Source organism: Nipponia nippon, unplaced genomic scaffold (assembly GCF_047370975.1).
Source record: "Nipponia nippon isolate SJK-2023a ecotype South Korea unplaced genomic scaffold, ASM4737097v1 scaffold_9, whole genome shotgun sequence".
Taxonomy (NCBI): Eukaryota; Metazoa; Chordata; class Aves; order Pelecaniformes; family Threskiornithidae; genus Nipponia; species Nipponia nippon.
The window spans coordinates 19,430,901-19,458,603 of NW_028262413.1; the positions used below are offsets into that span (position 1 = coordinate 19,430,901).

The 27,703-nt window shown below is 46.1% G+C and overlaps 2 protein-coding genes and 1 long non-coding RNA gene across 9 annotated transcripts in view; 2 read left to right on the forward strand and 1 right to left on the reverse strand.

Moving 5' to 3' along the window:
• On the forward strand, positions 1 to 21,362 carry LOC148050152 (uncharacterized). 3 transcript variants are annotated; one of them, XR_015701469.1, is made up of 7 exons: positions 1 to 269; positions 7,917 to 8,128; positions 8,732 to 8,818; positions 9,281 to 9,328; positions 14,687 to 14,777; positions 17,952 to 20,992; positions 21,088 to 21,205. XR_015701469.1 is itself a non-coding variant. In XM_087744591.1 (6 exons), the coding sequence occupies exons 2-6, from the start codon at positions 8,039 to 8,041 to the stop codon at positions 21,360 to 21,362; spliced, it is 591 nt and encodes a 196-aa protein (XP_087600717.1). In that variant the 5' UTR covers positions 1 to 269; positions 7,917 to 8,038. The 3 variants fall into 3 exon arrangements, 2 of the variants coding, with proteins under 2 accessions (XP_087600717.1, XP_087600718.1); XM_087744591.1 differs by lacking the exon at positions 17,952 to 20,992 and having other exon boundaries at positions 21,088 to 21,362; XM_087744592.1 differs by having other exon boundaries at positions 17,952 to 21,205.
• The window catches only part of CUNH3orf18 (chromosome unknown C3orf18 homolog), a 12,067-nt gene continuing 5,708 nt past the window's right edge, over positions 21,345 to 27,703 (reverse strand). For 4 of the 5 annotated variants that reach the window (XM_087744586.1, XM_087744588.1, XM_087744589.1 and 1 more), the window contains 2 exons: positions 26,063 to 26,192; positions 21,345 to 24,086 (listed from right to left, as the gene is read on the reverse strand). In XM_087744586.1, the coding sequence (XP_087600712.1) occupies positions 23,778 to 24,086; positions 26,063 to 26,192 (439 nt within the window). In that variant the 3' untranslated portion in view covers positions 21,345 to 23,777. Of the gene's footprint in view, positions 24,142 to 26,062; positions 26,193 to 27,703 lie in introns of all 5 variants that reach the window. The other variant, XM_087744590.1, reaches the window with a different exon arrangement.
• LOC148050153 (uncharacterized) overlaps positions 24,148 to 27,703 on the forward strand; it is a 4,203-nt gene continuing 647 nt past the window's right edge. The window contains exons 1-2 of the long non-coding RNA XR_015701470.1: positions 24,148 to 25,187; positions 27,532 to 27,632. This is a non-coding gene — a long non-coding RNA (uncharacterized LOC148050153). The remainder of the gene's footprint in view (positions 25,188 to 27,531; positions 27,633 to 27,703) is intronic.

The window sequence follows — 27,703 nt, forward strand, 5'->3', positions numbered from 1 at the left end:
TTCACTTGCTGTCGCTACTCAGGACTGCCATCAGAAGGAGATCGCTGGCAGTGCTCACGCTGCTTTCCATATCACTAACTGGGAGCGCAATAAATAGCGTTCGGCTCATTGTAAGGCTCCTGAAATGAATGTGTGCAGAGACTTCGGTTAGCTGCTTCTCTCCAGCTCAGAAGGGGTGTCAGCTGCTGGATACCTCTGTCTTTCTCTCCTGCCTTCATTGCTAGGTCTGCTGGGGCCGGGTCAAGTGGCGCTGCCCAACTTCTCAACAGGTAATCTTGTTCCTTTCTTACCACATTAGCAAGCCTGCGTTTGAAATGCGTATGCAGAGCTCATCTGCAAGACACTGGGGTATGTTAAGGCACAGGGATTAATAAATTGCATCTCGGTAATTGGAAAAGACTGTTTGGAAGTAGGTTAAGGCACAAAACTTGCTGCCTTGTATGTCCCTGTGCCAGGTGCCAAAACGCCTGTCCTCACCAGTAAACGCAGAAGGCCATTTCCTGGTTTTGCACAAGTGGTCAGTGTTTTGCAGATGTCAGTAGCTGGGCTGAACAAGATAGTAATTCCGCAGAGGAGTGGGGCTTGATGCTATCTGAAATAAGAGATGACTGTGATTTTTCATTTTGTTTTAGTAACTACAGATTTCTCCTTATCCTTTTATTTCCCTGCAAGTACTGTTGTTTTTTCTCCACTGATTTAACTCTGCAGTGCTTGGGGAACTTGCTTTTTTGTGAAAGTATCTGGACAGAGACTTTAAGAGAAGAAAGAGTCCTTTAGCAAACATTTGGGTCTTCGGGCAAATTCCCTAAGGGAGAATTTTAACAGGCTCTTAATGTGTAATGCTAGGGAGTCAACAATCCGCACAGAGGCATTAAGTGTCACTGAACCAGCTTGATACTTTGGGGAGAAGTGCTGAAAAGGTGTCTAAGACCTCAGGCAGTGGCCTCAAGACTTGGGGTCCTGAGTTTGGTACATGAGTTTCCTTGGATAGAGACAGTGAGCTGGGCCCTGTATCCCCTACCTGCTCTGGTTTGCGAGTGGGTGAGAAGTGCTGTGCAGTTCAGCAACGTGCTGCAGCTCTGGGGAACCCTAACTCACACTCCGGTGCTGCTCTGTGCCAGGTTCCCAGGGCAGGGAACTCCAGCTCACAGCTTTGGGCCAAATTGGTCCCATGAGCCTTCAGCTTCCTTGGGGGATGAGGGTAAGGGTGTGTTTTGCTGCTCAGCAGGATGTGGCTAATCCTGAGCTGTTTCTCCTGTTGCGACAGCCTCTCCTTTGTGCTCCTGAACGTGACAACATGGGGGAGGCTGCTGGTGGAGTCTGCCTTGCTCTGTTCTCTTCTGTTGGGGCTTCTTAGTGTTAGTCTACAAATAGGAACGGCTTTTAATCCTTTGTTCCTCCATGCCGGGTTGAGGGAAAGTGTTAATACTTCCAGTGTTATTCCATAATCTTACAGACAGCAAATGGGAAGCGCAGAAAGATGACGTGACTTGCCCAAGATGAGAGTCAGGAACAGATTCCAGATCTCTCTTCCTCTCTGGTCTTGGTATCCAGCAGTGCTTTCCCATGTCTTCCCTGGGGTGGTCAACTGCCTCCTTGCTTTGCCTGCTCTGACCATAAGAAGCCTGGGGCCTTGGCAGGGCTTGAAAGCTCATGGCGCTGAGGTAGGATTGAGGCTGAGCCCTTCACTGTGGAAATATGTGGCAACCTTCAGGGAAAGTCCTGCGCATACAAAAATGAATAGGACCTCAGTGTGGCTAGGACTCCACACGTGGCCTGACCCATTCTACAGGCAAGCGCAAAGCCTCACTTTTCTGAGGAAGGAATGGGAATATTTTAGGCTAGCTACAGCAGATGATGGTATTTCTATGATTAGTTGTGGTATGGATTAGGATGAGCAAGGTGCCTCTCAGAGTAGTAACTGGCTCAGGTATCTGGACAGAGAGAGAAATAAGTTGGCAGGCACTGCATCAAGCATCGGTTCGTTCAAGAGAGTGCTCCTGCAGTGTATTGATGTTGTGCTGAAGCTGGGTGCTCAGGATCTGGGAAATAGGAAACAGAGACTGTTCATGTCCACATCATTGCTTGAAACTCAGTAATCAACAAGCCTTTTCCCATTGTAACTGTGCATGTCTCTAATGTAAAAAAAAAAAAAAAAAAAAGAAGCTTCTGGCACTGTCTGTTTCCTGGTAGACAGCTCTTTAGTCCATAAGTTCCTATCCCAGCTGGTAGCACCTGCCTACCTTGCTGGCTGCCTCAGAAGAACAGGCACAGACAGGATGGCCTCCTCCTGCCTCACTCAGGTTCTTTCCCCTCAGCCCCATCACCAGCATAGCTCAGTAGTCAGGGAACTACGCACCATTTTGTGGATGGGGAACTGAAACACATGAAGGCACTTTCATTAGGGTTACCCAGAGAAATCTATAACAAAGTCGGAAATGTAACTCTGTAGATAAGAGCTACAGAAGTTCCCGTTCAGGCCCTGAGCTGGTCCCTAGCACTTGAGCTTCCCTTGATGTGAAGCATGGAAGCCCATACCATTCCTGTATTTTTTGTCCTCTGTAAGCTTAAATAGTTTCTGTCTTCTGAACTGGATATTTTGTCAGTCAGGATATACTGGAGGTGGTGGAATAGCTTGCTGGTTGAATCAGTTTGGAAGCTCATGCTATTAATGTTACGCAGGAACTGAGTTTTTAGCACTGAACTGTTGCTTAGCCCATGCGTCTCGGGTAAGTGAGAAGTTAAGTTAGTCAAGCTGTCCTCACTGAAAATAGTTTTGATATCCTTATCATATTCAGAACTGTTGAGCTCAGATTGGAAAGGGTGTAAATGACAACCAAAATGATCAGGAGATATCAAGAAACTGGAATACACTGGCTTGTTCAGCCGGGCAAGATGGGGGAGGTCAGATTAATGTGTATATCCGGTAGAGTGGGTTTAAAAATGGAGATATGACTGTTGCTGCTGAAGGACTCTGGTGATGCAAGAACAAATGACAATAAATTGCTCATTAAAAAAACCCAACAGGCAAGGAACTAGGAGACTTTTAAGCATGAGACCAAAGAAGGCTTAGACTTAGCCACTCAAAGTAGTTAGGGAAATCACCTAGAAAGGTTATTTGTGTTTTTGAGATGTGATTTATGAGACTGTGGCAGTTACCTGCTATTGCCACAGGCTTGATTTAGTAGCCCGTAAGTTCCTCATTTCACACAAAAATCTGGTAGAAAAGGTGCATTTGGCAGAGTGTTACTACCACTGCTCTTTCCCAAGGGAGATATTCCAGTGCTTTGCTATCCTGCTTTTCTGATAGAACAGTCCACAGGGAACCGCAACTAGCTGTGGTGTTTCTTGATCTCCTGTGATATCTGAAAAGACGTGAGCATTTGATTTCTCGGAAGGTGAAAGTAATTTCTCATAATGCGAGTACAGATTGTTATTGCTACCGTTATTGGAATGAAAGGTTTCTCTCTGCCCGGCCTTCTTAACCCCCTTCTTTAGATGTCTTGACTAACAAAGTCTTTTATCCTCCTCTGCTTGATGCAGGGCTTGGGCCAAATTTTTCCCTCCCTCTTTTACTAGAGGGACAGAAAAGTGACCACATTCACATCAGTGAAGTTACCCTGGGTTTAGTTTGTCACACGTGACAGCAGAACAATGGCGCTGTGCTACTAAGTGGGCGTTGTGCTTTGTGGATATTTTTTCCTATTATTATAGAGACAGCGGCAGAGTTAAGGCTATGATGAAGGGTCTCTTATAATCACACTCCTATTATGCTTTGAAAAAGGCTTTGTGAGCTTTGTATTTTCTATGTGGGCACCGCAGCTAGACAATCATCTTCTGGCAGCATTTGCTGTGAATCATGCACACAGTTTGGGGGTTTTAGTATGATGTCTTAAGCATCCCTGTGTCATACTGTATTTCTCCCAAGGACATAGCCTAAAATTTAACCTCCCTGAGGAAACAAACAGGAAGGGGTTCTGCCATTTAATTTACCTGCCCAAGTCGGTAGGCTCATCCCCAAGGTTTCCTCTGTAGTCTGTGGAAAGGGAAAAGTCCCTCAAGAACACTATTCAATAGCCTGTGTTAGACTACAACTACATTGCCCCCCGGAGGAGCTTTTCTTTCCTGAGAATTTGGTGTGGTAGAAAAACTGGCTTTGTACAACTTAGCACCTAAATCAGGTGCAAAGCCTGAGACTGTGAGAATCCCCTGTCCTCTGCCAGGTGCCTGGGAATATTTTTGGGACATGAAGTGCTTTGTTTTAGGTGATGTCTCTGCAACATAGAGGTCTGAATGCTGCCAAAAACATGTATTCACATATCTGCATAATTTGCAAAGCTGTGTATATGGCTGACATAAAGGCGATCTAAGGCCCACAAGCATTTGGATAGTTTTTTTTAGATCTTGTGCCCTTGTGGACAGGGTACAGGACTGGAATTCAGCCCTGCTGGCTCCAGCAGGGAGTGCAGTGACCCTGGAAAGCATACATGTTTTTTGGTGTACAATGGGAGTCAATATTGGTTTGGGTTTTTATATATATATATAAATGGAAAGCCATTGTTGAGAAATTTGAAGTAGAATTGCAGTGGGTGCTTTTGCTTTGTATGCATTTTACATTGAGTCATGTAAAGCTTACAAAAGCCCTAAGGACTGATGCTTGTATAGCTTTGCTTGTGTTTTTTTTCTTTTCACACCAGGCTTCAAGAAGCGTGTGCCTTTGGTGGGTAATGGGAAGGTGGAAGAGAGATGTACAAAGACACTGCTATCTCCTAGCAGTCTCTATATGTTTGTCTGCAGTCCTGTCTGTAGAAAACTTACCAGATATGTGAAAGACACTGTAGAGTGTATTGGTCTAGCAAGATTTAGAAAACAATCATGGTGTAAGAACTGACTTTCTCTGCATCTGGCGAAAAATTAATTCTGTACACTGTGGTTGCTCCCACTTAAATAATGACATGCAAAATTTGGATTTAATGCAGGTTTCAGTTACAATGAACTCATGAGAGAGGTCGTGTCAATAAGAGCAACGGCTTCAGTGTCTGTCATGACTGCATACATTTTGTTAGAATATGGAGTGAAGGCTGGAAGTTTTCTTGCTGCATCTCACAGTGACGTTTTCAGATTCTGTGTGTCCAGCCTGAGATGACCAAGCAGATATAGTGCAATCTGAGATTTGAAAAATAAACTACAAACATTTAACTCAGCCCTCCTATCAGCACTGCCTCCCCCAGATATAACTGCATCTGTTATCTTTGACAATGCCTGCTATACCGCATCATTCATCCTGTTCCTTATGCTTTGGCATTACCAGGGAAAAACATGCACATATGATATTTTTCAAGGACATGTTTGTATTTCCCCTGTAACTCTTTTCCACATATTAGCATTAGGACCTGAATTCCAAGAGGCATTGAACCAGTGCTTTCCAATTACTGTGATCCATAGGTAGAAGCTGTGCTGTCAAAGCAGCGTTAATCTTTTCTCAGGGGCCTGGCTTGGACAGAACTTTCACACTTGCCCATTCCTGTGGTGATGTCTGTTCCCTTCCCACAGGCAGCTGAGGGGAGGCTCAGGCTCAGGAGGCTTCAAGCCACCTTCACAGCATTCTGGGCTGATCCAGCAGCAGATGTATGCAGCATGAGCCAGGGCTGGCTTAGACCTGCCTTTGGGAAGAGGCACTAAGGCTTTTCTGCTCTTAGGGCAGTCCAGGGTCTGTGTACCTCAGTGACTCCTTCCTGCCTCAGCCAGCCCCAAATGCCAGGACCAGCACAAGGCCGTTTGAGCCCCAATTCTGACCAGTAAATGCAGGCGCAGGAAACAGTAGCTGGACCAGAGGGCAGAGTATTTGTTGTCATCTTCAGTTAAGGCCCTCTCATCTTTGGAACTTGAACATCTGATCAAACTACAAAGCTCTGGTAACAGTTTCTAAAAGCACAGCTCCTCTCTGAAAAACTGCAAAAGTGTTTCGTGCTTGTCTCTCAGGGACTTGGTGGCAACTGTGCGTAGCTTGCAAGTACAAAGAAACTTTTTTTTCCTAACTGTCTCCCCTCCAGATGCAGCTTGAACTCAGAGACCTGAGCTGTGGTCTTTCCATCACCCTCTGATCAGAAGTTTTGATAGAAAAGCCGAGTGTGCAGCAGCACCTGTGAGCTGGGTCCCAACAGTGTGCACAAAGGGACATCCAGGGAGTTCACTAGGCAGGGCTGTTCACGGCTGAACTGGAACTGAACCCAGGTTCTGCCCTCCAGCATTATTTTGAAGAAAACAGTCACACTCTTCTGCGTGGTGCAGCTGTGCTCTTACTTGCAATACTGCCTTTATTGCCTCAGGTAGAGCCTGCTGGAGGGACTTGGGGGCCCAGCAGCACTCAAGGCCAATGGGACAAAGAGCTGTTTAAGCACGCTGTTGTTACCTTTCATTTAACGAGTGAGAAAGGAGAAACAAAACAGGTAGAGCAAAGAGCTGCAAAAAAACATTTCTCAGGTGGAGGCAGAACAGCTTCTATAGGCAAGGCAGACTACACCTGCAACATCTAGATAAGGAGAAGGCAATGGCTTTGCACAGAAGGTAGAAATGCATTATTCATCTATATACTCCTGCTTTCCTAAGCAAGCAATGATGTTACTTTCTGGACCGCACTATTCTCAGCTATTTCACAAAATTGTGGTAAGAATTACTGACAAAAGAGGATTCAGCCAGCACTGCTGGCCTCTGTCCAGCCAGGCTCAGTCCCCTCAGCCCCTCTCATCTTCTTGAGCCCTCCCTCCTGTGCAAGAAGGAAAGGAGGGCCAAGGTCTGGGGAGGCTGCAAGTGCCTTTTTCAAGCTGATCCGCAAACTGGGAGCTGAACTCAGATCCTTGGCTAGGGTTTACCTCACACGCAAGCAAGACCAGTGACCCCCAACTCACTTAATGTGCCTGGGATTCAGGTGCCAGCTGAGCTTCTGGTCAAGGTCTCTTCCCTCCTCTTCCTGCTTTGGGATGTGAGGGTGTAAAGGCTCACAGTCAGACTGCCACCTTCTCTGGCAGACAACACCAGAGGAGAAACCTCAAGCAGAAGCAAGGAAAGTCATTGGTTTCCTATGTACCCTCAACAGCTCATGATCTTGGTTATTTCTTAGAGCAAACGAGTCAGATCAGGGCTCATTCCAACCACAGCAGGCACTAAGTAGAGCTTGGGGACAGGGAGGAGTCTGACTGGCAAGCCTGCTGATACAAAACTTGCAGTAGACAAACCAGTGCTCAGAATCCAAGCGAAAAAACAGGTCTGGGTGACTTCTTTTGTCCTGTAGGAAATGGTGAGCCTCATGCAGGACCAGAGGCTGAGCGCTCTGAAACGGGGTCAGGCCATCTTTACAGACAGTGCCTGTTCAGTCAGTGATTAGGAACAAACTCTTGAGGGACAGCTCCAGAGCCAAATTCACCTCTTAAAGAGTTTGTACCCTGATATTTGCCCTCTCAAGCATGCTGATATAAGGTTCTCTTTGCTTTGGACTTGGGTGTCAGGATTAGCTTTGGTATCTGACGATACAGGATCTCCAAATGAAGCTTTACCCTTGAATGGGGCATTTATAACTCACCACCACCACTTTGTCTCCCACCTCTTTCCTCCTCAGGCAAAGCAGGCCTACAAAGAGGGGAGTTTAAAAAGCTGAACACATTGCCTTTGTCAGTTTGGATGAAACTGGCTAACGGGGGGGAAAGGTAGATGCAGGTACCGACATGGTCTGGCACCTGGAGCAATCAGCTCCTTTGGCCAAAAGCCTCAGAAAGCTGAGGAATGGGCCATGTAAGAGAATGGTTCAATAATGTTTATAAACCACGGTTATGCTTCTCAATGTTTGCTGCATCCCAGACTCTTCCAGCTGATAAAAACAATAGCAAGCTGTCATGCCTGATTCTCTCTCACCATTTCAGCCTTGCAGGTAGAGGAGAATCCATAACAAGATAGGGAAAGAAAGACAAGACAAATTCTCTTTCCCAGTCCATGGAAAAATAACCTGTTGGATTATCATCTGGAAACTGTGGAAAGTGCCAACATGAGCAACGAGAGGCCAGTGAACCCCAGCTCATCTATACTGACTGAGGGCCTGAAGAGAAAGAGGGGAAGACCAAAGAAGCAGCCACAGGTGAGGGCACATCATCCTAAGAGGCTGCCTGAGGATACTATGGCATTAGCCTGATTGATAGGATTTGCAGGCAGCCCTGGGAAGTGGCTCACTAACAAAGAGCAAGGGAAGCTGAGGTGTTCTGTGGTAAATGTTATTGCTATTCAGGAAAGCAGCAGTATGTGCACCCTGAGGCACCTCAGCCACTGGCTTCAGAGGTGCCTCTAATGTGGCGGGCCATGACTGTTCAGGCCAGGAAATGGCATGAGAAGAGCTAGCCAGCTCTCTGTCCCAGTCTGGAGACTTTCAGGTGTCATCACCCTCTGTTTCTGCACCGGTACTTACATAGAGTAGAGAAGGCCAAGGCCTTTTCTCTCCCCATTTCAGGCACTATGGCCAGAGTCCTGGAAACGTACTCATTTCCCCAGCCCAAAAGACAAAGGGGTAGGGGTATTTCTGGCCATTTTCTAATGCACTTCACAGCTGGAAAAGCAGAGACAACCGGGTATTTAGTGGTCTGGGTGCTATTATTGGTGTAAGACAGTCTAAGACACATTAGAATCAGAAGCTGTAAGTTTGTTCCAGAGATCATCCTGCTTAAATTATTTTCTCCTTTTATCCCAGGAGGAGGCTGTGGGACCATTGCCAGTGAAGAAACCACGAGGAAGACCAAAAGGAAGCAAGAAAGTGACTACTCTGTCAGGACAAATGGTAAGAGTAAATGGCTTATATTCTTTTATGGAGGAGAGAGAAGCTGGCTGTCCCTTCTTGAAGCATTGCTAGAGGGACAAGCAGGGAGGTCTCTCTTAGCTTAAAAATAGAATGAAAGTTGCCCCTAATTCAGCTCAGCTTTAATTGCCACTCTTGGACAAACCAGTTATTGTGGTTTTAGTCCTAACTTGCCTCCCAGCCTTCCTGTGTTGCCCGTGCCTGTTCAGCAGCTTCCTTCTAGCATTTCTCTTCCACCATTGCTAAATAATCACAACCAGTGTAGTCTGGCAGGTGTTTCCTCCTCAACTGTCTTCTATCCCCAGCTTTTGGCTTTTCTGCTACTTGTTTCACAAGAACTTTTATACAGAGGTCACCTTGGCCAGGTTTGGTGTATTAGTCACAGTGCCCAGCAAACATGAGAGCTGAAAATAATTTTTTTTTTCCCCTGTGTTTTCAATAAAGGCAGAACCTTCTGTTGGGAAAAGGCCAAGAGGGAGGCCCCGCAAGTGGGTGAGTACAGTGTTTAGTCCTTTTCATCTTCTCCAGTCACAGATCCTGGGGCATTTTCAGTTGCGTTTGCTCTTCTCAGGCTCTCTATCTGCAACAACATTCTTTCAGCCTAGGTGGCCTGGAAATCTAACCTGTTAGGGAAGCTCTGACTACCTTTCCAGTCACCCCTAAGATTCAGATCCTGAAGAATTCTGAGAGCCCAGGAGAGCTGCTGTACTTAATTCAAGACATACCAGTCTTCCACGCTGCTTTCCAAGGCTTGGAATATCAGACCAGAGATTCCATCCTTTTTCAGGCAGAGGGGTTGTCTTCCCAGGAGTCTTCAAAGAGTGAAAGTCATTGCTTAGCATGTCAGTTTGTCTCAAAAGAAGAAACTTAAAATTAAGCAAAAAGAGAAATTTGGTGAATGACAAAACTTTGAATCCTGCCAGCAGGAGGCTCTTTTATGCAGCAAACAAAGGATTAGTAAGAATCAGTAGATGAAGATAGAACATTTCAGGCATGAAAAAAAATGAAAGCTTTTACTCAATAAGGATATTCAGTCCTGTGGACAATTAATGGCATGTTATCTATCATTAGGAGTGATTTAAAAAACACACAACAACCAAAACCATTACTTGGTGTCTATCTGTTACCGCAACAAATTCGAGACCAAACCCAAGCTGTGCACTTGCTGCAGAAACCCACAGGTTTGTTCTACAGCTGCGGTGCCACAGGAGTGCTTAGGATGGAAAGGGACACTGTCTGGTTCAGCCGAAACAGAGGGATAGAGCAGTCTGTGAGGGCTACGCAGGAGGCTTGGAAGAAAATCTTCACCAGGGAGGAAGTGCCAGGATGTGGGAGAGATTAGAAGACTTTCCTGACATGACAGTGACCTTGGCATACAAATATTTCTTGGATAGTGGTGGAGGAAACTGTCTGCAAACCCAGTGCAGAACTGAATCTCCCAGACAAGAGATCTACTCCATAAATCTGTCCAATTGCTGTTTCTTCTTTGAAATCCAGATGAGAAGGTCACAGTCTGGTTCAGCACATAGCTTTTGCTAAAAGCCCATTGCTTTTTCTACGCCCATTTATATTATGTTATTTAAATACACTGTGTAAGGAAAGCCGGTGTGTTACTAGTGCTTAAAGCAACCAGCTCTGCAAACTGGGATCCTCAAGCTCTATGGAAAAGCATTGGAGGGAGAAATGGCTGTGTCTTAGAGACCACAGCATCTTACCCAGTGAGTTCTGCTGGTGTCATTCATGGGCTGACAAATCTCAAAGAGAAGCAGGAGGACCTAGAAGGACATGAATAAAGGACAGTGTTCTCCCTTTCCGTAGTGGTAGGGTGCCATGGCCAGGTTGTTGTGAAAAGCCCAAAGTGCATTTGGAGGAAAAATAAACATCTCAGGGCTGCAAAGTAGAAAAAGAAAAAAAAGGTTTGGGTTTTTTTAGAAGATGTCTTTGTTTTTTAGAGAGAGGAAGAAGTGAGATAAGGGAAAAAATACAAAGCAGCAGCAAATTAGGAGAGAAGATGCCCTTTTATGAATTAGGTGCAAGCAAGCAAGCAAGAAAAATTACTTGAACATGTATAGCTCAGAAATATATACTAGAGCCACGCGCATTGGAGAGATATCAGAAAGGGATAAGGAGGCACAGCCAGTCCTGGGTCTCGATTCCCTTTCAAGGACAGAGTGGGTCAGAAGGAGCTCAGATTCTACGGGGAAGATGTTATTTTCCTGCCCAAAGACTCTATAAGCAGGGATACGTAGATTGTTCCCTGGACCAGATGAGGAGCACAGCCCTGTTTAAGCAGAGCATCCAGGACAAAAGGGACTGTGGGAAGGGAGGCCGGTCATATGAGGTTCAACAAGGCCAAGTGCCAGGTCCTGCACTTGGGTCACAACAACCCCATGCAATGCTACAGGCTTGGGGAAGAGTGGCTGGAGAGCTGCCTGGCGGAAAAGGAGCTGGGGGTGTTGGTTGACAGCTGGCTGAATATGAGCCAGCAGTGTGCTCAGGTGGCCAAGAGGGCCAATGGCATCCTGGCTTGTATCAGGAAAAGTGCGGCCAGCAGGATTAGGGAAGTGATTGTCCGCCTGTCCTCGGCACTGGTGAGGCTGCACCTCGAATCCTGTGTTCAGTTTTGGGCCTCTCACTACAAGAAGGACATTGAGGTGCTGGAGCATGTCCAGAGAAAGGTGACGAAACTGGTGTGATGGGCCTAGAGCACAGGTCCAGTGAGGAGTGGCTGAGGGAACTGGGGCTGTTTAGTCTGGAGAAGAGGAGGCTGAGGGGAGACCTTATTGCTCTCTACAGCTACCTGAAAGGAGGTTGTAGCGAGGTGGGGGTTGGTCTCTTCTCCTTAGTAACAAGCGATAGGACAAGAGGAAATGGCCTGAAGCTGCACCAGGGCAGGTTTAGGTTGGTTATTAGGAAAAACTTCTTCAATGAAAGGGTAGTCAGGCATTGGAAGAGGCTGCCCAGGGAAGTGGTTGAGTCCCCATCCCTGGAGGTATTTAAAAGAGGGGTAGATGTGGTGCTTAGGGACATGGCTTAGTGGTGGATTTGGCAGTGATAGGTTAATGGTTGGACTTGATGATCTTAAAGGTCTTTTCCAACCTAAACGATTCTATGATTCTATGATTATCTGCTGATAGAGAACAGAGCTGAACATTGCTGAGCTGGACTGAAAATGCCAGGGTAATACAGCTAAGTGTGAGACACAGCATCAGCGTGAACTAGGGCTGGGGACAGGCACGGACCTGTACGGCCAGAAAATGTACCTCTGACCCCCCAGGTAACATGGATCGAAGGTAATTTTATAAAAATAAAATGAGAGATATTATAGGTGTTCCCTGAAGGATTGTGGTTGCAGGGTTCTCCCTGCTCTGAGAATTTGTCCTGGCTGAGAGGGTTTCTCACTCCAGGCTGGGTGCTGGCAGCGTGCTCTTCAGATGTGGTTGAGACAGTTTGAACTCTGGTAAGTTACAAATTGCTTTGCACCAGAATTTCAGACAGGCCCCAGAGGCAAACAGATGGAAGAAGTTTCAGGGAGCTCAGAAGCTGACCGTTAGAAGTTACTCTGAAGTTGCAACCCAGCTAGAAAGCAACAGCTAGGAGAGGAGTATTTGTGCTAAAAAGCAGCACTGATGAGAACAGAGCAACATCATATGGCATACCCTCACCAGGTGAAAGTAGGGTCAGGGACTGGCATCCAGATGGTTGCATGAGCACTGACAGACATCTGAGTGGTGTGACAGTCCTTCCTCGGGAGCAGTGAAAGGTGGCGGGATTTTGCAAGTAACTTTGAAGCAGTCTGGATATTGCTGAATTTGAGATGGGGTAAGAGGGATATTCATCAGCAGGTGCAATTTGACCTGGCCACGTGCATGAGGGGAGGCAGAGATTGAGAAGAGAGGGGAAGGAGGCGTCAGCTACTGTCTTGTCTTGGGCAATGGTACAAACGGATGTGTCCTGTATGTGTAGCTATGAACTACAATGGGTAAATACAAATGCGGAGACCAAGGGACTCTAGAGGAGCTGGCAGGCAGTTTCTGGCACTAGTTTATGCATTCTTCATTTAATAGGCAAGTTTAACCCTCAGGAGTGCTACAGTGCCTTTTTGCTTCCTGCCTGGTAAGGGAAAGAGCAAGCAATGGAATTCTGGGGGAGGAACAGATTCAGTCCCAGCTTCTGCTGTTGCCGTGATGCAGTCTCAACCGGAGCAGAGCAGCTTTGGCTGTGAAACTCTGTTATTGTAGGGTTCAGGAAAGCCAAAAAAGGTGAAGTACATACTATATAAAGCTGAGGATCCTATGCAGGACAAGTCTGAGAGACGGTTTCAGAGCAAGGGACAGTTTATAAAACACCTGCTGACAGGGCTGACTTGTGGTTAAGCTGACAGTAATAGTGATAGAATAGCTGCTTTGTAGCTATTCTGTGTGCCTGACATAGCTGCAGAGAGACCTTTCCTCCCCAGGGGCAGGCTCTGCAGTGGAAAAGGAAATGGGGGAAGCCAGGCAGCATTGAGAACATGCTCCCCAACATTTTGTGGGGCACAGACACCCATGTGTGTGCTGTCAAAAGCTAACTTCTGAAATAAAGCTAGCTGGAATAGTTTTCCTGTCCTATGTTCTCTTTTTTTGTAGGTAGAAGTGCAATTTCAAAAATAGTTTTTCCATGGAAATTCTTTTTTCTGTAATGGTAATCCAATTAAAACATTTCCTTATAAATTCAGTTGGCACTTTATTCTTCCTTGAGACCTTTATGCTGCACAGAAGCAGCAAGACAACAGTTTGGAGCATCCTGATAGCTCCCAGGATCCACTAATAGTGATATCAAATGTGTGGTATTCCTCAGCTGTGTGTGTACCTACACTTCTTTTTATTTTTTTTAGAATCATAGAATAATTTAGGTTGGAAGGGCCCACTGGAGATCCTTTAGTTCAAACCACTGCTCAAAGCAGGTCTAATTGGATCAGGGTGCTCAGGGATTTGCCCAGTCTATAAACACCTATAGTATGCTAGAAATAATTTATAGCAATCTCTCATGTATAACAGGCTGCAAATGAGGTTGGAAAAGACTCAAAGACTCTTCCAGCCATTCTCTTCTGTAACAAATTGTAGTAGCTGCAGTTCTAGGGTTAGGCTTGGCATTTTGTGGTTAAATTAATTTTGTGTGCCAGAGCTGTAAGTTAGGGTGCTTGTTACTATAAACAATGAGCTGCATAGTAATTTAAAAAAAAAAAAAATCTTTGCTACATGCCAATTTATTGAAGTTAAGACTTTTTGTACACTGGCTCCTTTTTCTTTTTTTAATGTTTCAAAATGTGTCATTCTAACTTTGGTTAGTGAAACATTCTGATGTTTCAGTTCAAAATTAATTTGTTTTCATAGCTGAGGAGTTTGGGGGGGAGGGGGTAAAACCAAAGCAGAAGAACAGCCATTTGGTTTTTAATTTTTGATGGACAAAATGTTTAATTGTTCAGGAAAATATCCTGAAATATAGAAAGTGTTCTCAAGGACGAAAAAATTTCTCCACAGCTGCATAATGGGGAGATTTTTTCAAAAAGTGTGGGGCTGTGTGTCTCTCAAGACTGGTAATATGGTGGCTTATTATGGATTCTGACAACCGTTCAGAGACGCTTGTGAATGTGTGTGGACACTACATGCAGTGGTGCTTGCTCTTGCGTATGGCTGGATATAGGAAGTGGCGGTAAATGGGCATGCTTTCAGGGCTGCACAGTCTTATTTAAATAACATTGATCAAAGGCTTTTTGTTTTCCATCTACTTTGTGTATTTGCAATTTTGTCTCTTGATACCTAATTTCATGGGGGCGGGGTTGTTTGTTTTTGGTGTTTTTCTTCATAGCCTCAACTAGTTGTCCAAGAAGAAGCGTTTCAGGAAGGAAATCCTCAGGGAAGCAGTGACTTGAATTTGAACTCGGCACCAGCCACACAAGGTTTGAAATTAGATAATCATAATTACACAAGACTAAACTGTGCAGCCATGCTCCTGGCAAACCATGCATGTACCCCCAAAGCTCTAGCACTGGCTGCAATCATTCTGGTATATCCTACAAACTGAGGAGAATTTGGAAGGCTTCCAGGCACATTACAACAGGAGGGGTAGCACATTCCTTCCATCTAACTCAGCTGTGACTACTTCAGGAGAAGTGGAGGCAGAAAAGAGGGATGGGAAGAGAATCTGTATCTTTGTCTTTCCAAGAAGTTCTGTATCTGAGATTCTGGTCACTGTTATAGGTATGACTCAGTGAAATTGTCTGGCTGTGCTATACAGAAAGTGAAAACAGTCTATCATGAATGTCTTACCTTACCTGAGGAAAAAAAAAAAAAAGAAGAGTTGAAGATCCCTTGACATTTGGGACATCCTAGTATGCTGGGTTAACTCCAGCGTGCTTCCATGATAGTCTTGCTCTCTCGTTCCTGGCTTGTACTCTAAGGCACTAACACTCTCTGTTAGTGGCTGGTACACTGTGCGTGTACTCTGTGCACCAGCAGCACAGAGAATGACGACACTGGCAAGTTTCTATATAGGACTGCAAAGTTATCTAAGCTTCTCTGAGATGAGATGCCAGATAACTGTTATCACTGTCATAGGAACTTACAGATGTACCACCCAGAGCCACAGCCCCACTACAACCCTGGGAAAGTGCAAATCCAAGCCCAGCCTGTACCAGTCAGGGCCGTTTCTGAGGTAGATGCCAGGAAAATGTGTGTGCAGCTGAGTCCTACCTTCAGTGAGCATCGTAGGAAGCTATTCATTAAATATTTTCCCTTGAGTGAGAGGGGGAAGGGGCCAGCAACCCAGGAAGGCAGATGTTGCCTTGTTTTTCCATGTGGTCAGCACAGCTGCTCCCTCATCCCGCTGCCGTTAGTGCTGTTGAGCGTGGCGTGCGAAGCAAGCTAACTGACGCTGGGCAGCCAAACCCAACCTCAGGTTCTTAGAAAGTCCCTGGAAATGCCACATGATAAAACGCCACAGTAGTTAACCTCAGTTGCTCAGTTCAGTTTCCTCTCGGGCTCCTGCTCCCGTATCACTTCCTGCCACCAAGTTGTGTGATGACATCAGCAGAGCCGCAGGCTCACAGATGATGAGCTCACCTCCGGCCCAGTCGCTGCCTCTTTGTAGTACTCGTAAGCGTCGCCCAAAACCACAGCCGATGTGGGTACTTTCTTCTTCCTTTCAGTTTGAGTGGGACCGAGGGCAGTGGCATGAGGAATATGTTTCCCTCCTGTCGCAATGAGGTAGAACCAGATGTGACAGGATAAGCGGATGCTGTGGTCAGTGGGAGACAGCAGTGCAGCAGACAATACTGTAGTGCAAACCGCCCTGTGTCTGCACGCTTAGCACCAGGGATGGAGAGGGGAGTTTTGCTGTTGGGGAAGGTGTGCACTTCTGTGAGGCAAAAAAATGCCAGTTGAAAATCAGTGGGGATAAGCCTGTACAGTATGAAACCTGGCAATCCTCTGGAAAATTTCATAACAGCTGTTATTAGCTCAGGAGCTTGAGATGGAGTGGTAATCCTGTCTTAGAAACTTCTGACTAAAAAGGGAAAGAGGAGACTTACTATTCTGACTTACTGGAAACTACAGATCCTGTGGCTTGTTTGCAAGTGAGATGCAGCTGTAGCAGCTTTCAGACAGGTAGTTTCTGGATGAGCCCATTCGATGGGTCTGGGTTTAACTTAGATATTATACGCCTGCAAGCTTTTGTGCTACTCGTGCAGGCAGTTACTGCTCTGAGATTTGTTAGCAGGAGTCTGCAATCACATAATAATCTGCTGTAGGCACAGCCAGAGATTTTAGTCATTGTGGGGTTCGTTGTTTTGCTTTTTCCTTTCAGGTTAGGATTTTTGAGCTGCTCTGCTAGAGGGAGGGCATGGGAGGATCCATGTGCTTGCTGATCCTGCAGGTTGTACACCGTACAGCTCTGAGTGGGAAAGAGATCTGCTCTGGGCTTCATGTCCGCAACATTAAGGAAGAATTGCTGAAATAAACAATGACTGACTCCCTGCTTTTCAGTCTGTCATGGGGAGAATCAAGAAATAGGAAGAGCCAAACTAGAAATATACACGACTTGCAAGCCTGCCATGGGGCAGAGAGCTGGTTTAAAGCTCGCTGATGTTTTTCCATGGCCTTTGTAGCTGGGGATCCAGCTCTGGATTTCCCACGGCGCTGGTTATGGGTGACTCTAAGTTATCCAGGAGCAGGCAGGGGTTTGTTAATGGTTTGGGCTGTATTGTTCTGCTACCTGCAGATGCTGCAATCACAACTCAGTTGTTAAAGTCTTCTGTTTGTCTGGGCCAGCAAGCATTTGTCTTCTCTTCCATGAGTACCACTACCGAATGATTGAGGAAGCTGATTCCTAAGCCACAAAAGCAGCCTTGGTGTGTTTCAGTAACCTTGCTTGGCTAATGGAGTATAGGTGTGAGAGGGAAAGAGCTTGCTTTATGGCAAAATTTCCAAGACCCAGTCCAAAACCAGAAGCAGACTTGGGACCTTGCTTCTTTTTGTCTGTCTTTCCTTCCCTTTGTTCTTCTCAGTACATTGAGAGATGGAGCAGCTGCAAACTCCTTTGTCTCACTTTGTTCCTTCTGCTGCCCCAATGGTCACCTCAGCTTTCCTGAAACCAAGGGGTTAGCCACAGATCAGAGCAAGCCTGTGTAGCCAGAAACATTCCCCACTCTGAGACAATTTCCAGACCTTCTGTGCATCTACTTTCCTGATGTTTATGGCTTTGGGTAAGGCACTCCTGGTACTTTGTGTCTCATGAGGATCCAGGGTGGCAGTTGGAAATACATATAACTGCTCACAGCAGAGGTTGATCATGTGTGTTTCCATAGCAGAAGCCAGAAAATTTCACACAGACTGTAACTTTTGGGCTTTCAATAGCCTCATGCTGAGGCCTGCTGCCAGGGAAGCCGTTTGTGTCAGGCTTTAGCCTGGAGCTGGTACAAGAGCAATGGGAATGTTGTTGTGAAGACCTTTGGTTGGTTGGGAATGGATCCTTGCCACCTTTTAACCTTGCACTGACTCTGTAATGGGGCATTTGGGCAGCTAGGCTCCTGGGCCCAGACCTCTAACCCTCTCTCTCCCATGATCTTTCCCTTTAGGCATCACTGGAAAAGACGGTTCCAGGCCTGGCAAAACTACTGGTCTTAGGAGATCTCTGAGTAACATCCCTGCCACAGCTCAGTAGTATGCCACCTGTTCACGTTTTGCTGAAGCCAGAGGACTGGAAAGCAAACGGGATTTTTAATGTCATATTTCAAATTCTTCCTTTGTGATAATTTTGGCCAAGCTTTCTCTCCTGTTGTCTGCTAGCTTACCCCAAACATCCAAAGAGGGACTGAGGGGAAGAAATGACAAATGCCTTGTTGGGGAGATGCCTTTCACAGTTGTAGTATATCTTTTGTGAGGATATTAATCTTTCTTAAAAATACTTGGGTAACATGGTGCCTTGCCCTGCCATGGACAGTAATAGTTCAACAGAAAGATAGTGTTGACTCAGTAATGCAGATACAGTAAAGGAAACCTATTTACACAGCTAATTGCTGAACTTACATATCATACCACCTCTGGTAGACTGATGGAGCAGTCCCAAGAGTTAAGTTTTGCTCAGTTGCCCATAGGGATTGCATCTGAAAGACAGTCTTCAAGCCCTTTCATTACTGTATCAGAAACAAAAACCTTCATGGCATTTCCAGCTTACCTAATGCTGTTGCTCAGTAACTCGGATGCTCTAGAGGCAAGTTCACACCCTGATGTCTTGGGATTGATTCTGAAATTTTTATCCTAGCATTATCAGCTCAGGGCCATCTCCTGTAACTAGCTTTTGGCCTGGTGGCACTCCCCCTGAATTTGATAGCAACTCTGAGTGCACAATGTTTACAAGCTTAGTCACAGCCACTGGATTTCATCACTTCAAAGGAGCGTCTGTAAAGAACCAGTTACACAAAGGTTGCTTCCTTGCAGAGCCTTAGGATTCAGTTTAAATTAGTTGTATCTTCAGTCCATAATGTGCGTATGTGGGGTCCTCTAGTGTTGCAGCTATGCAAATAAAAGCTTGCTGATACAGTTTTGGGAGACAGCAGTAGCCAGTTGCTCTGTGATTGTTGCTGGCTGCTCTCAAGTCTCACATTGTATGCAGATTTGTGCTTTTGGTGTCAGAGCTGATCACGCTAAATTCTGAGGAATTGAGGGTATTTACAATATCCAGTTGCAAACAGTGAAATCCCAGTGGTATTTTCCATTTTGTGGATGCTCTGCCTGCCTATTAAAGGGACAAAGTGGGTATTTCAGTTATCTTTGACAAGATGGAAAATTGGCTAGCTTTACAGTGTTAAATATTTAAACAGAACATAATTGGCTTTAAATTTATGGCAGTGCATAGCAGAAACCTGTGAAACGGCAGTATATATTGAACTCATTTGTTATCCTTTTATCAGAGGTCTGTTCCCTTAGCACGTATTTATTTAACACAAGAACATGTATGCAGAATTAAGAGGAAGGGCTGATCAGAGACAGATAATAGGGAAAAAAAGTTGTGGGTTTTTTTTTTTCTTCTAGGTCATTTTGTCCAGTGCACCCAGTTTAGTTGTGATCAGAGTCCTGATCCTGTTCATTCTGTTTAGTAGTGAACAGAGTCCCGATCCTGCTAATTCTGTGTGTTGTCTGGTTTGCCCTAACAGTAGTTTCCTGTGTATGAAGTTTGGTGGTGTCAGCAGAAAACTGCATCACAGATAACCTTTGTGCCTCCTCTACCACGTAGCAGAGAAATCAAGGATTAAATGGATAAGATCACAGGGACTGATCTAAATCTTATGCTGTAGGATGAGGCATGCTGCCAGATATGGGAAGAGTTTGACCCCCTTTTCCTGCTGTGTGGATAAATCCAGGTGGGACATCATGCATGCAAATCTGTAACTGTTGACAGTTACATGAGAAGATCCAGCTGGTGTTCCTCTGAATTCAGGTTAGGAATCTGCTCTTCAGTGGACACGCAAGTTCAGTTGCAGTTCATGTCTGCATTCAAAGTCCACTCCAGTGGCAGACCAAGACACTTTACCAACTTCTTTACCTGATTTTCAGGTGAATTGGCAGGTTTAGTACTCTGCTTACAAGGCTGTACTGCTTATTTAATTAACCCCTATTACCTGAGAGTAATAGCTGGTACAATGTGAGACTGGAACTTCAGCTTCTCCTAAATGGATTAGGGAATGCATCTGCAAGAGACTCACACTTTCCTTATGACATCAGTCAGACCTTTCTCAGCTGGTGGCATGGAACAGGGATGGAAACTGCCTCAGCTAGACAGTAAATCCATTTGCTTTAGGTCAGCAGTATTCCTCTGGAACATGCATACAAACTACTTCTCTTAAAAAAAAAAACAAAACACCAAAAAAACAAACAATAAAACAAAAAAACAAAACTATGCTACCTCTTAATACTCTATTGGGAAGCCACAGTAGAGAACATGACTCCATAAAAATGTAAGGGCTCAAGGAGAACAAGCAGAATTCCACGCTATTAGGAGCTACTCTGTGTGTAGTTGAAATCCCAATCCATAGCTTCAGCTTCTATGTTTATGCAGAGATTTGGAATGAAAGTCAATGCCTGTTAAAGGTGGGCAGAATTCCAGACATCTTCAGAGAGCTAGGATCTCATGCTGGATTACTTGGATTTTCTTTTTTGGCATTATAAACTTTTTATTTCCCATATAGTTAGTTACCTTCTTCAAGGAATAATGAGCATAAGGAATCACACGTGGAGGAAAACAGACAGGCCCTTAAACCCACATGTTGGTACCTAATTCCACCCTCTTGTATGTCTTATCATACCTCATAACTGGCTGGTTTGGAACACAAGCCAATTCTGCTTCACATGTACATCCAGAAGCCTCCACAGCTGAGTCTGTTTATGCTCCACATTGTTCTGTGTGCCATACAACTATTTAACTTTTCATACAATTAATTCTGTTCCTGTGCGTAGCCTCTTCAGTTAATCTGACAGCTTTCCTAACTTGTCCCAAGTTTTGGGTCTGTGGGCCAGAATATGAGCCAGAAAGCAAATCTGAAATACACCAACAATATCACCACAATATCATCACAATGTTCACCCCAGTGGGGGCAGGCTATCGAGGACAGAGCTGCAGGTGAGCTGATGAACCCCTAGTTTGTCCAGGAATTCAGCTGGTTAAAGGATAATATGGCAAACAGACAAGTTGGGATTTGTCCTTCTGCACCCTAGATGCCCAGGATCTGCCAGGCTGGAAGCTCCTGCCTTCCCAACTTCTCCACCAAGCCTTCCTGAAGAACCCTGAGTTTCCATGCTGTGGAGCACTAAACCTGGACCCCTGCAGAGCTTGTCCTTCTAAGTTTTTCACACTTACTTCAATCTTTGAAAGAGTAGGGGAATTCACTGCATACAAATTACCAACAGGTACTGAGGATACACTCCAGCAATTTTCTGTGGAAAATGCAAATGATGGGGAAAGACAATCACACCAGATTTCATGTAAATAGTTTAATTATATTTCAATGCTTAAAACACAGAAACACTTGAATTAAATTACATCATGATGCTTCTGCTAAATCGTACATATACTTCCAAGAACCATGAGAGGAGGTGCTATTGAACTAAAAGAATACTCCAGTACAAGCCCAGCAAATACCCGTAATATTCTTTTAGTCTTATTATCTGTATTTCTTTAATCTAAGGGCAGTCATCACAGGACAAAGCCTACCATTACAGGAAGAATGGTTAAAGAGAATTCCTCTGTAGGTGTGTTTCTTATACAAGATATCTCTCAGCATTAACGTGGAACAAGGTGCACGTTTTTGCACCTGAGCTGGCAGATGCACTGCTTGGCAGCCGCCTGTGCACCACATGGAGTTGGGTGAAGAGCACAAAGTAGGCTGTTGGTTTAAGGAAACAGCTCAGCTTACACTTTATTGAGTTTAAAACAACAAATGAAGTTCCAATCCTAAGAGTTCTAGGGGAAATGTTGCGATTTAGGACAGCCATGCACCCCTGCTGCTGCTTGCATCCCTGTCCTGCTGCAGAGCGTGGGAGCGTGACACGCAGTGACGTGCCAGCTGCTGAAGGGAGAAATCTGATGCCTCTGTGGCTGGCTGCCCTCCGTGAGCGCTTGGAGGAGATGGTAAGTGTGCATGTGTGTGTGGGGGGGTGATGTATTTGCTTCTCAGCTGGTCATGTAGGCATAACCTCTGGGAAGACCCACAGATAGTGTCCAAATTCTAAGGACAGATTACATCTAAGCCAGATTACATTGAGTATTTGTACCCAGACACCTTCCTTCTAACTATCCCTGGAGTGCAAACACCAGCAGCCACCAACAGCCTGGGAGTGCCTCCTGCCAGATCTCCTGGTATGGAGGATGGGCTGTTTTCCACAGGTGATGACACTCCTAGCCCTAATACACTCCCAGAACTCCCTGGTTTTAAAAAGAAAGAAGGATACTGAAAATTAAAGCAACTTAGCCCTGCGAAACTGCCATGAGGGAAGCTGTGTCAGTGGAAGAGGGAGGGCTGGTAAGGAACTGTGCACTGCAGGGGTCAGTGGCACATGCCCAGGAAAGAGTCTGCGTTTAATGACTACGGGGCGGGGGGAATCACAGTGGGGAAGAAAAAAAAAATCTGGGAGAACAAAAACTAACTGGCAGGACCAAACTTGCAATAAAGCACATGATACCTGAATTGCCACTCAGTGAAACATCTCCTTGCATAAAGCCTAGCTTTAGATCTGCATTCAAATTTTGGCTTGCCCTGATTCCATTTTGACTGGTGCTGTGGATGGAATATGATCTGACTGACAAATGCATGTACTGCAAAAAAATCAGGAGGTGATCAGCACTGATGCTTGCATGCAGGCTCTGATGCTGGCCCCTGGCCGCTGTGCTGGCAGACACTAAAAGGCTCTGCAGAGGACAGCCCCCATGCCGCACTGCAGCACGCCAAGGTGGGCAGAGACCCCTTCGCACTCCCTCCCTCCTGCAGCCCTGAAGGACGCGCAGGCAGAGAGACGCTTCAGGGTTACAGGGAAACTCCTGGCTTACCTGTCTAGTCCCACCTTCTGCATTAGCAGGTAACATGAGCTGAGGCTAACACAAAGCTCCGTGTTTCCTTCACCAGGAAGAACAGAAGGCTCTGACTGCAGGTCCTGGCAGGTAAGGAAGTACGAACCAGCTGTTCAGTCACCTCTGGGGGCAGACATGGGGCTGTTGTAATGTTGAGCCAATACATGTTTTTCCTTATTTAAAAGAAAATATTTCAAGGTTTAATCTTTTTTCTGGGTAACACTCTGCACTGTAGAAACTTCCCCGAGCCGAAGCAGGACGGGGATACACAGTATCGGAATCCCAGTTCTACTCAACTCCTCTCTGTGGCCCAAGCACTATTATTTCTAGCTCAGTGCCAGGGAGTCACGTAGCCAGACACTGACACCTCCTGTCTCTAGCTGTGTGAATTCCCCTCTGTCTATACGGCAGCCCTAATTTGGGATATTCAGCAACTTCCTCAGTTAAGATGTAATCAGCCAAATGTCCACCGTTTCACTTTTTAAAGCTAGTGAATTCCCCATGCTTCAACATCACCCTGGGCGCACATTTATCAGCAGCCCACATGCCACAAGGGGAATAAGCCCATGGTATGTGTTTTCCCTAGCGTGCCCCAGATTACCACTCAGCTTGGGGAGTCGGCTCTCCTTGCTCAAAGGGGCTTTGCCACCAGTCACCCCTCCAGGATCTGCCAAAGCTGCGGTCACTGTACAGAGAGGCTCATTCAACGCTTTCCTTGGGGTCTAGTGGCACAAAGCCAATGGGGAAGCTCTCTGAAACATGCACCTCTCCTCATTCCCTGACCCAGAGAGCATGCACATGTGCTCTGACAAGTTAATCTACAACAAAGCAGGCACTGTTCCTAAGCACGCAGCTTGGTAGATGGTATCAGGCAGCAGCAGCCCAGAAACTGGAGCTCAAGACCTTTTAGTGGTAACAGACGGACCAAAAAATCACCACTGCCATCACAAAAGGTTTGCTTCCCAAAGTGATGACAGTTCCCAGTGCTTGTGCCCATTTGTAACGCAAACCAATGGGGTGACCAGCTGAGCTCAGTGGATCGGCCACACTTGCAGGAAGTCACTGGTTTGTTGGCTTCATCCTCCCCAGTCTCAGCACGATCCCAGAGCAGGGGCAGGTATTGTTCACGCATTGATGGCATTGGCAACGTCTGTGAACACAAGACGGCTGGGTCTCTGGAGGGCTCCTTGACTTGTCAGCAGAATCTGCATTGAAGCAGTGAAAGATGAGACCCAGCAAGTCTGCCTTTGCTCAGGTGCGTGTGCTTGGGCACAGACTGCACAGTATTGTAACTAGATTCCACCCCTTACTAACAGGAGGCTGGCTGACATTAACAAGGCTGTGACAGAAAAATAAAACAGGCCAGAAAGCAAGTCAGCACATCCATGCCAGTTTAAAATCCCCACATCATTGGATTACTGGGTCTCACTGTTTATATATACAAGGCAGCACGAAAAGACCTGAAACATGAAGAAGGCCTCGAAACATGCCATAGACTGAACTTTGGCTGTTATTTTAGACTCTCCCTCTCTTATTATGTTAAGCCTTTAAACTTGTGTACTTTCCAAGCAGAGGTATCTGTGCGTTAGCAAGCTCTGGAGGGACCTGAGGTATCCTGCTGGCCAGTCCCTATATAGGAAGCATCTGCTTTTACTGCGCTAAGTTTAACTCTGGCCTTGTCATTCCCCCCTTTACTACCTGAAGGGAAGTCCTCTATGTGCACTAATAGAGGGATCTGATGTTTTCCCAGTATGCACTACCCAGAGGACAAGATCCTTTGCTTTTATACAAGAGTATTTCTTGCTTTCCCAAACCAGTGTATGGAATATGCTGACTATCTTTCATATTCCAACACACACATCTCCTTTGTGCTCTTTAGCAGGTTGGGAAGCATGTCTCAAGGTAAATATTTTATAATTACAGTTGTATTTATTATCTCCTCTTTCCCTTTCTGCCCACACCAAGCTTGCTACAGATTATCTGAAGGTGTGAAGTGTGTGGAAACTGAGAATTGTTTGGGAGAACTCCTGCTCCTGGAACTGGAAAAGCAAGGGAAGACAGGGGCAACACAGAGCAGCTGGAGAGGAATTCAAGAAAGGAGATATGTCTGCTCTAAGGGGAGGCTGCATCACTGGCTAAAAGACGTACCTGTTCCAGCCATCCCTGCCAGCTCTGTCTTTCAGAAAGGCTTTTTGTGTGGTGATGGTGACAAAGGAAACAGAAAACACTGTGAAGCTGGCTGCAAACGATGGTGAGAAGCCCTTCCCTATTTCTCCTACCTCTTGGTACACTGGGGAAGGAGATAGCTTGGTTTTTGGTTAATGGTCCAGATGGGTCTTTGACAAGAGGCTATCATCGAGCTCTTTCCTAACTCACAAATGTATTAAGTCAGTCAGTGGTCTCAGAGGACCTTATCATTTCTCAGCATGCTGACCACTCAGAAGTGGTCAAAGCAGCGCCTTCTTCCCGTCTCCCCAAATTCCTCCCTTTTCTCCTTCTGAGCCATGCCTGCTCTGTGCCCAGCACAGTTGGCCTGAAGGTGCTGACAAGACCAGATGTGCCATGCCACAACAATGTGCAGGCTGTCTGCCTGTGTTCTTCAGGGCTTGCAGCACAGTTAACTGTCATGATTACAGGCTTTCCCTCAGCAAAGCCTTGTTCCACACTTGCCTCCTTAGGCAAAGCCACGATACCTTAAAACTGGGTGGAAATTATTTGCTTTTCAGGGCCAGGGCAAAGGAGCCTCAGTGCTTTGTGGGCACTGAAGCCCCATCTCCCATAAAATGGCATTCATCCTACTGTTCCCTTGTGGTGCCCTGGGTGGTAAACTGTAGTGAACTCCCCCTTAATTACTGAAGTTGCCCTTTTCTCTCTCCTAGTTAAGTAGAGCCAGCACTTTGCCTCCCCAGGCTCTTCATCCTAGTTGCCTGACTCTTCAGTCCATCCTAAGCACTCCAAAATGCTCAAGCCCCCTATCTCCAGGGCTGGCAGAGATGGGGGAAGTCCACCTGAGGTCTTACATGGTTTCCTTACCTTATGACCCTACAAAAACTCTTTGACTCTGTAACAAAAGCAGTGCAGGTACCAGTGGTTGTAGTAACAGACTCGCTGGCCCCTGCTGCCTACCTTGCTCTGTGATGCCTGAGAAGATGCTGCATCTCGCCCATGTTCCAGCAGCTCCTGCTCCAGTTCATCCTGTTCCTCAGTGGGATCAAAGTTGTACATGGGCATGAGCTGGTGCCGTAGCTTCTCCAACCTGCCCGTGGGAGGGAAGGGAAAGGGTTAGTTGAGAAGGACAGATGCTCAGGCTGCCTTCCCCACCCCACTGCTGAGGCTTTCTGCAGGCTGTTTCTCCTGCTGCACAGGGATTCTGCTTGTGTTGCACTTGCTGGATAAGGGCCACGTCCTGTCCTGCAGGGATGAGGATAAGAACCTATGGCACACAGCTGGCAGGAGTGGAAGATACCCAGAGTGCAGTTACAGGGATTAATTGCCATCACTAATCTATGTTGGCAGGCATTACGCACAGAGGAATCAGACAGGGATTTAAGTTCCTGCAGACCTTAAAAGATCAAGCTTTATGTGGTGGAACAAAAGAGATGGTGGAACATACTGCCTAGTCCCTCTGCCCACAACAGCCAGTCCTCCCATGTCACACTGTCTGCCAGCAGAAGTCCACTTTTAGCTCCAGTGGCCTAAGAGTAGTACTTTAACTCTGGGGTTGAAGTACATAAAAACAAATAGAAAATAATAAACAATAAATAGAAAATAGGAAAGAGAGAGATTCTCATAGATTATGCCTGTGGACAGACTGTTCTTATCATTGCTCCAAGTGACAGAGGTATAAAGCATTACCCCAAGGGGTCTTCCTAAATACTGGGCAGCTCAGAGATGGAGGACAGATGGGTGGGCATGCTCCTGTGAAAACACTGAGCCCTGCCTTAGGCTGTAGCTGAGTTTTGGGGGGTGGGAGAGGGAAACACACTAGTTACTGGCAGTGTATTGCCCATCTATTTCAGTGTTAGGATGATACATTCCCTCCTTGCTTCTATACGGGTTTGCCAACACAACCATTATCTCCAGCGGCGCTATGTTCACAGGCTGAGCATTAGCTGCTCCTGTGGCAGTACCCAGATCTGGGCTTCAGGGTCTGGCTTGAAAATTTTACAGTGGGCAGCAGCACTTCTTGAAAGTCTGTGGCCAGGCCAGGCCAGGCCTGCCACGAGGAGACAGGCAGGGAGGAGGTACCACATCTAATGGATCTTCACCAGTGTCTCTGCTGTCAGAGATAGAAGAATCAAGACGTGTGTCTCCCTGCATGCTGCTCTCCTCTATTTTCAGCCAGGAGCTTAACAAGGAAATTAAGACACTAAGCCTTGGGCTAGAAAGCTGCATCTCTGCACTATGCTGCTGCCAGCTGCTGTCACTGCAGCTAAAGAGGCCTTCAGCCTTGCAAGGCCTGAGTCATTGGCCCAGGCTGTTGGAAAACATAGGGATCTGGGAATGGCTCAAACGTGAGATCCACACCTCTCATGACAGTTTCCAGCTTCTTTATACACTCATAACCCTTTCCTCTGTTTAACTGCATCTCGTAGATGAAGCATGAAGAATTTCCAGGATCCCTAACCTCTTCCTGCTCAACCATGTCTTCCTTTCCAAAGCTGCGGGGGAGTCTTTGAAGCTCTCGTGTAAGAAGGTGGGCCAATACCAGGAGTGCAGTGTCCCTGCCCCTGCCTCATTCACACGCAGCTGATTCCCTGTAGGCTT

Bases quoted from the DNA above. Each gene is read 5' to 3' on its own strand.
- LOC148050152 (XM_087744591.1), top strand. From the start codon at position 8,039: ATGAGCAACGAGAGGCCAGTGAACCCCAGCTCATCTATACTGACTGAG. The intron at 8,819-9,280 runs GTAAGAGTAAAT...TTTTCAATAAAG, and splicing joins CTACTCTGTCAGGACAAATG to GCAGAACCTTCTGTTGGGAA. The intron at 9,329-14,686 runs GTGAGTACAGTG...TTTTCTTCATAG, and splicing joins GAGGGAGGCCCCGCAAGTGG to CCTCAACTAGTTGTCCAAGA.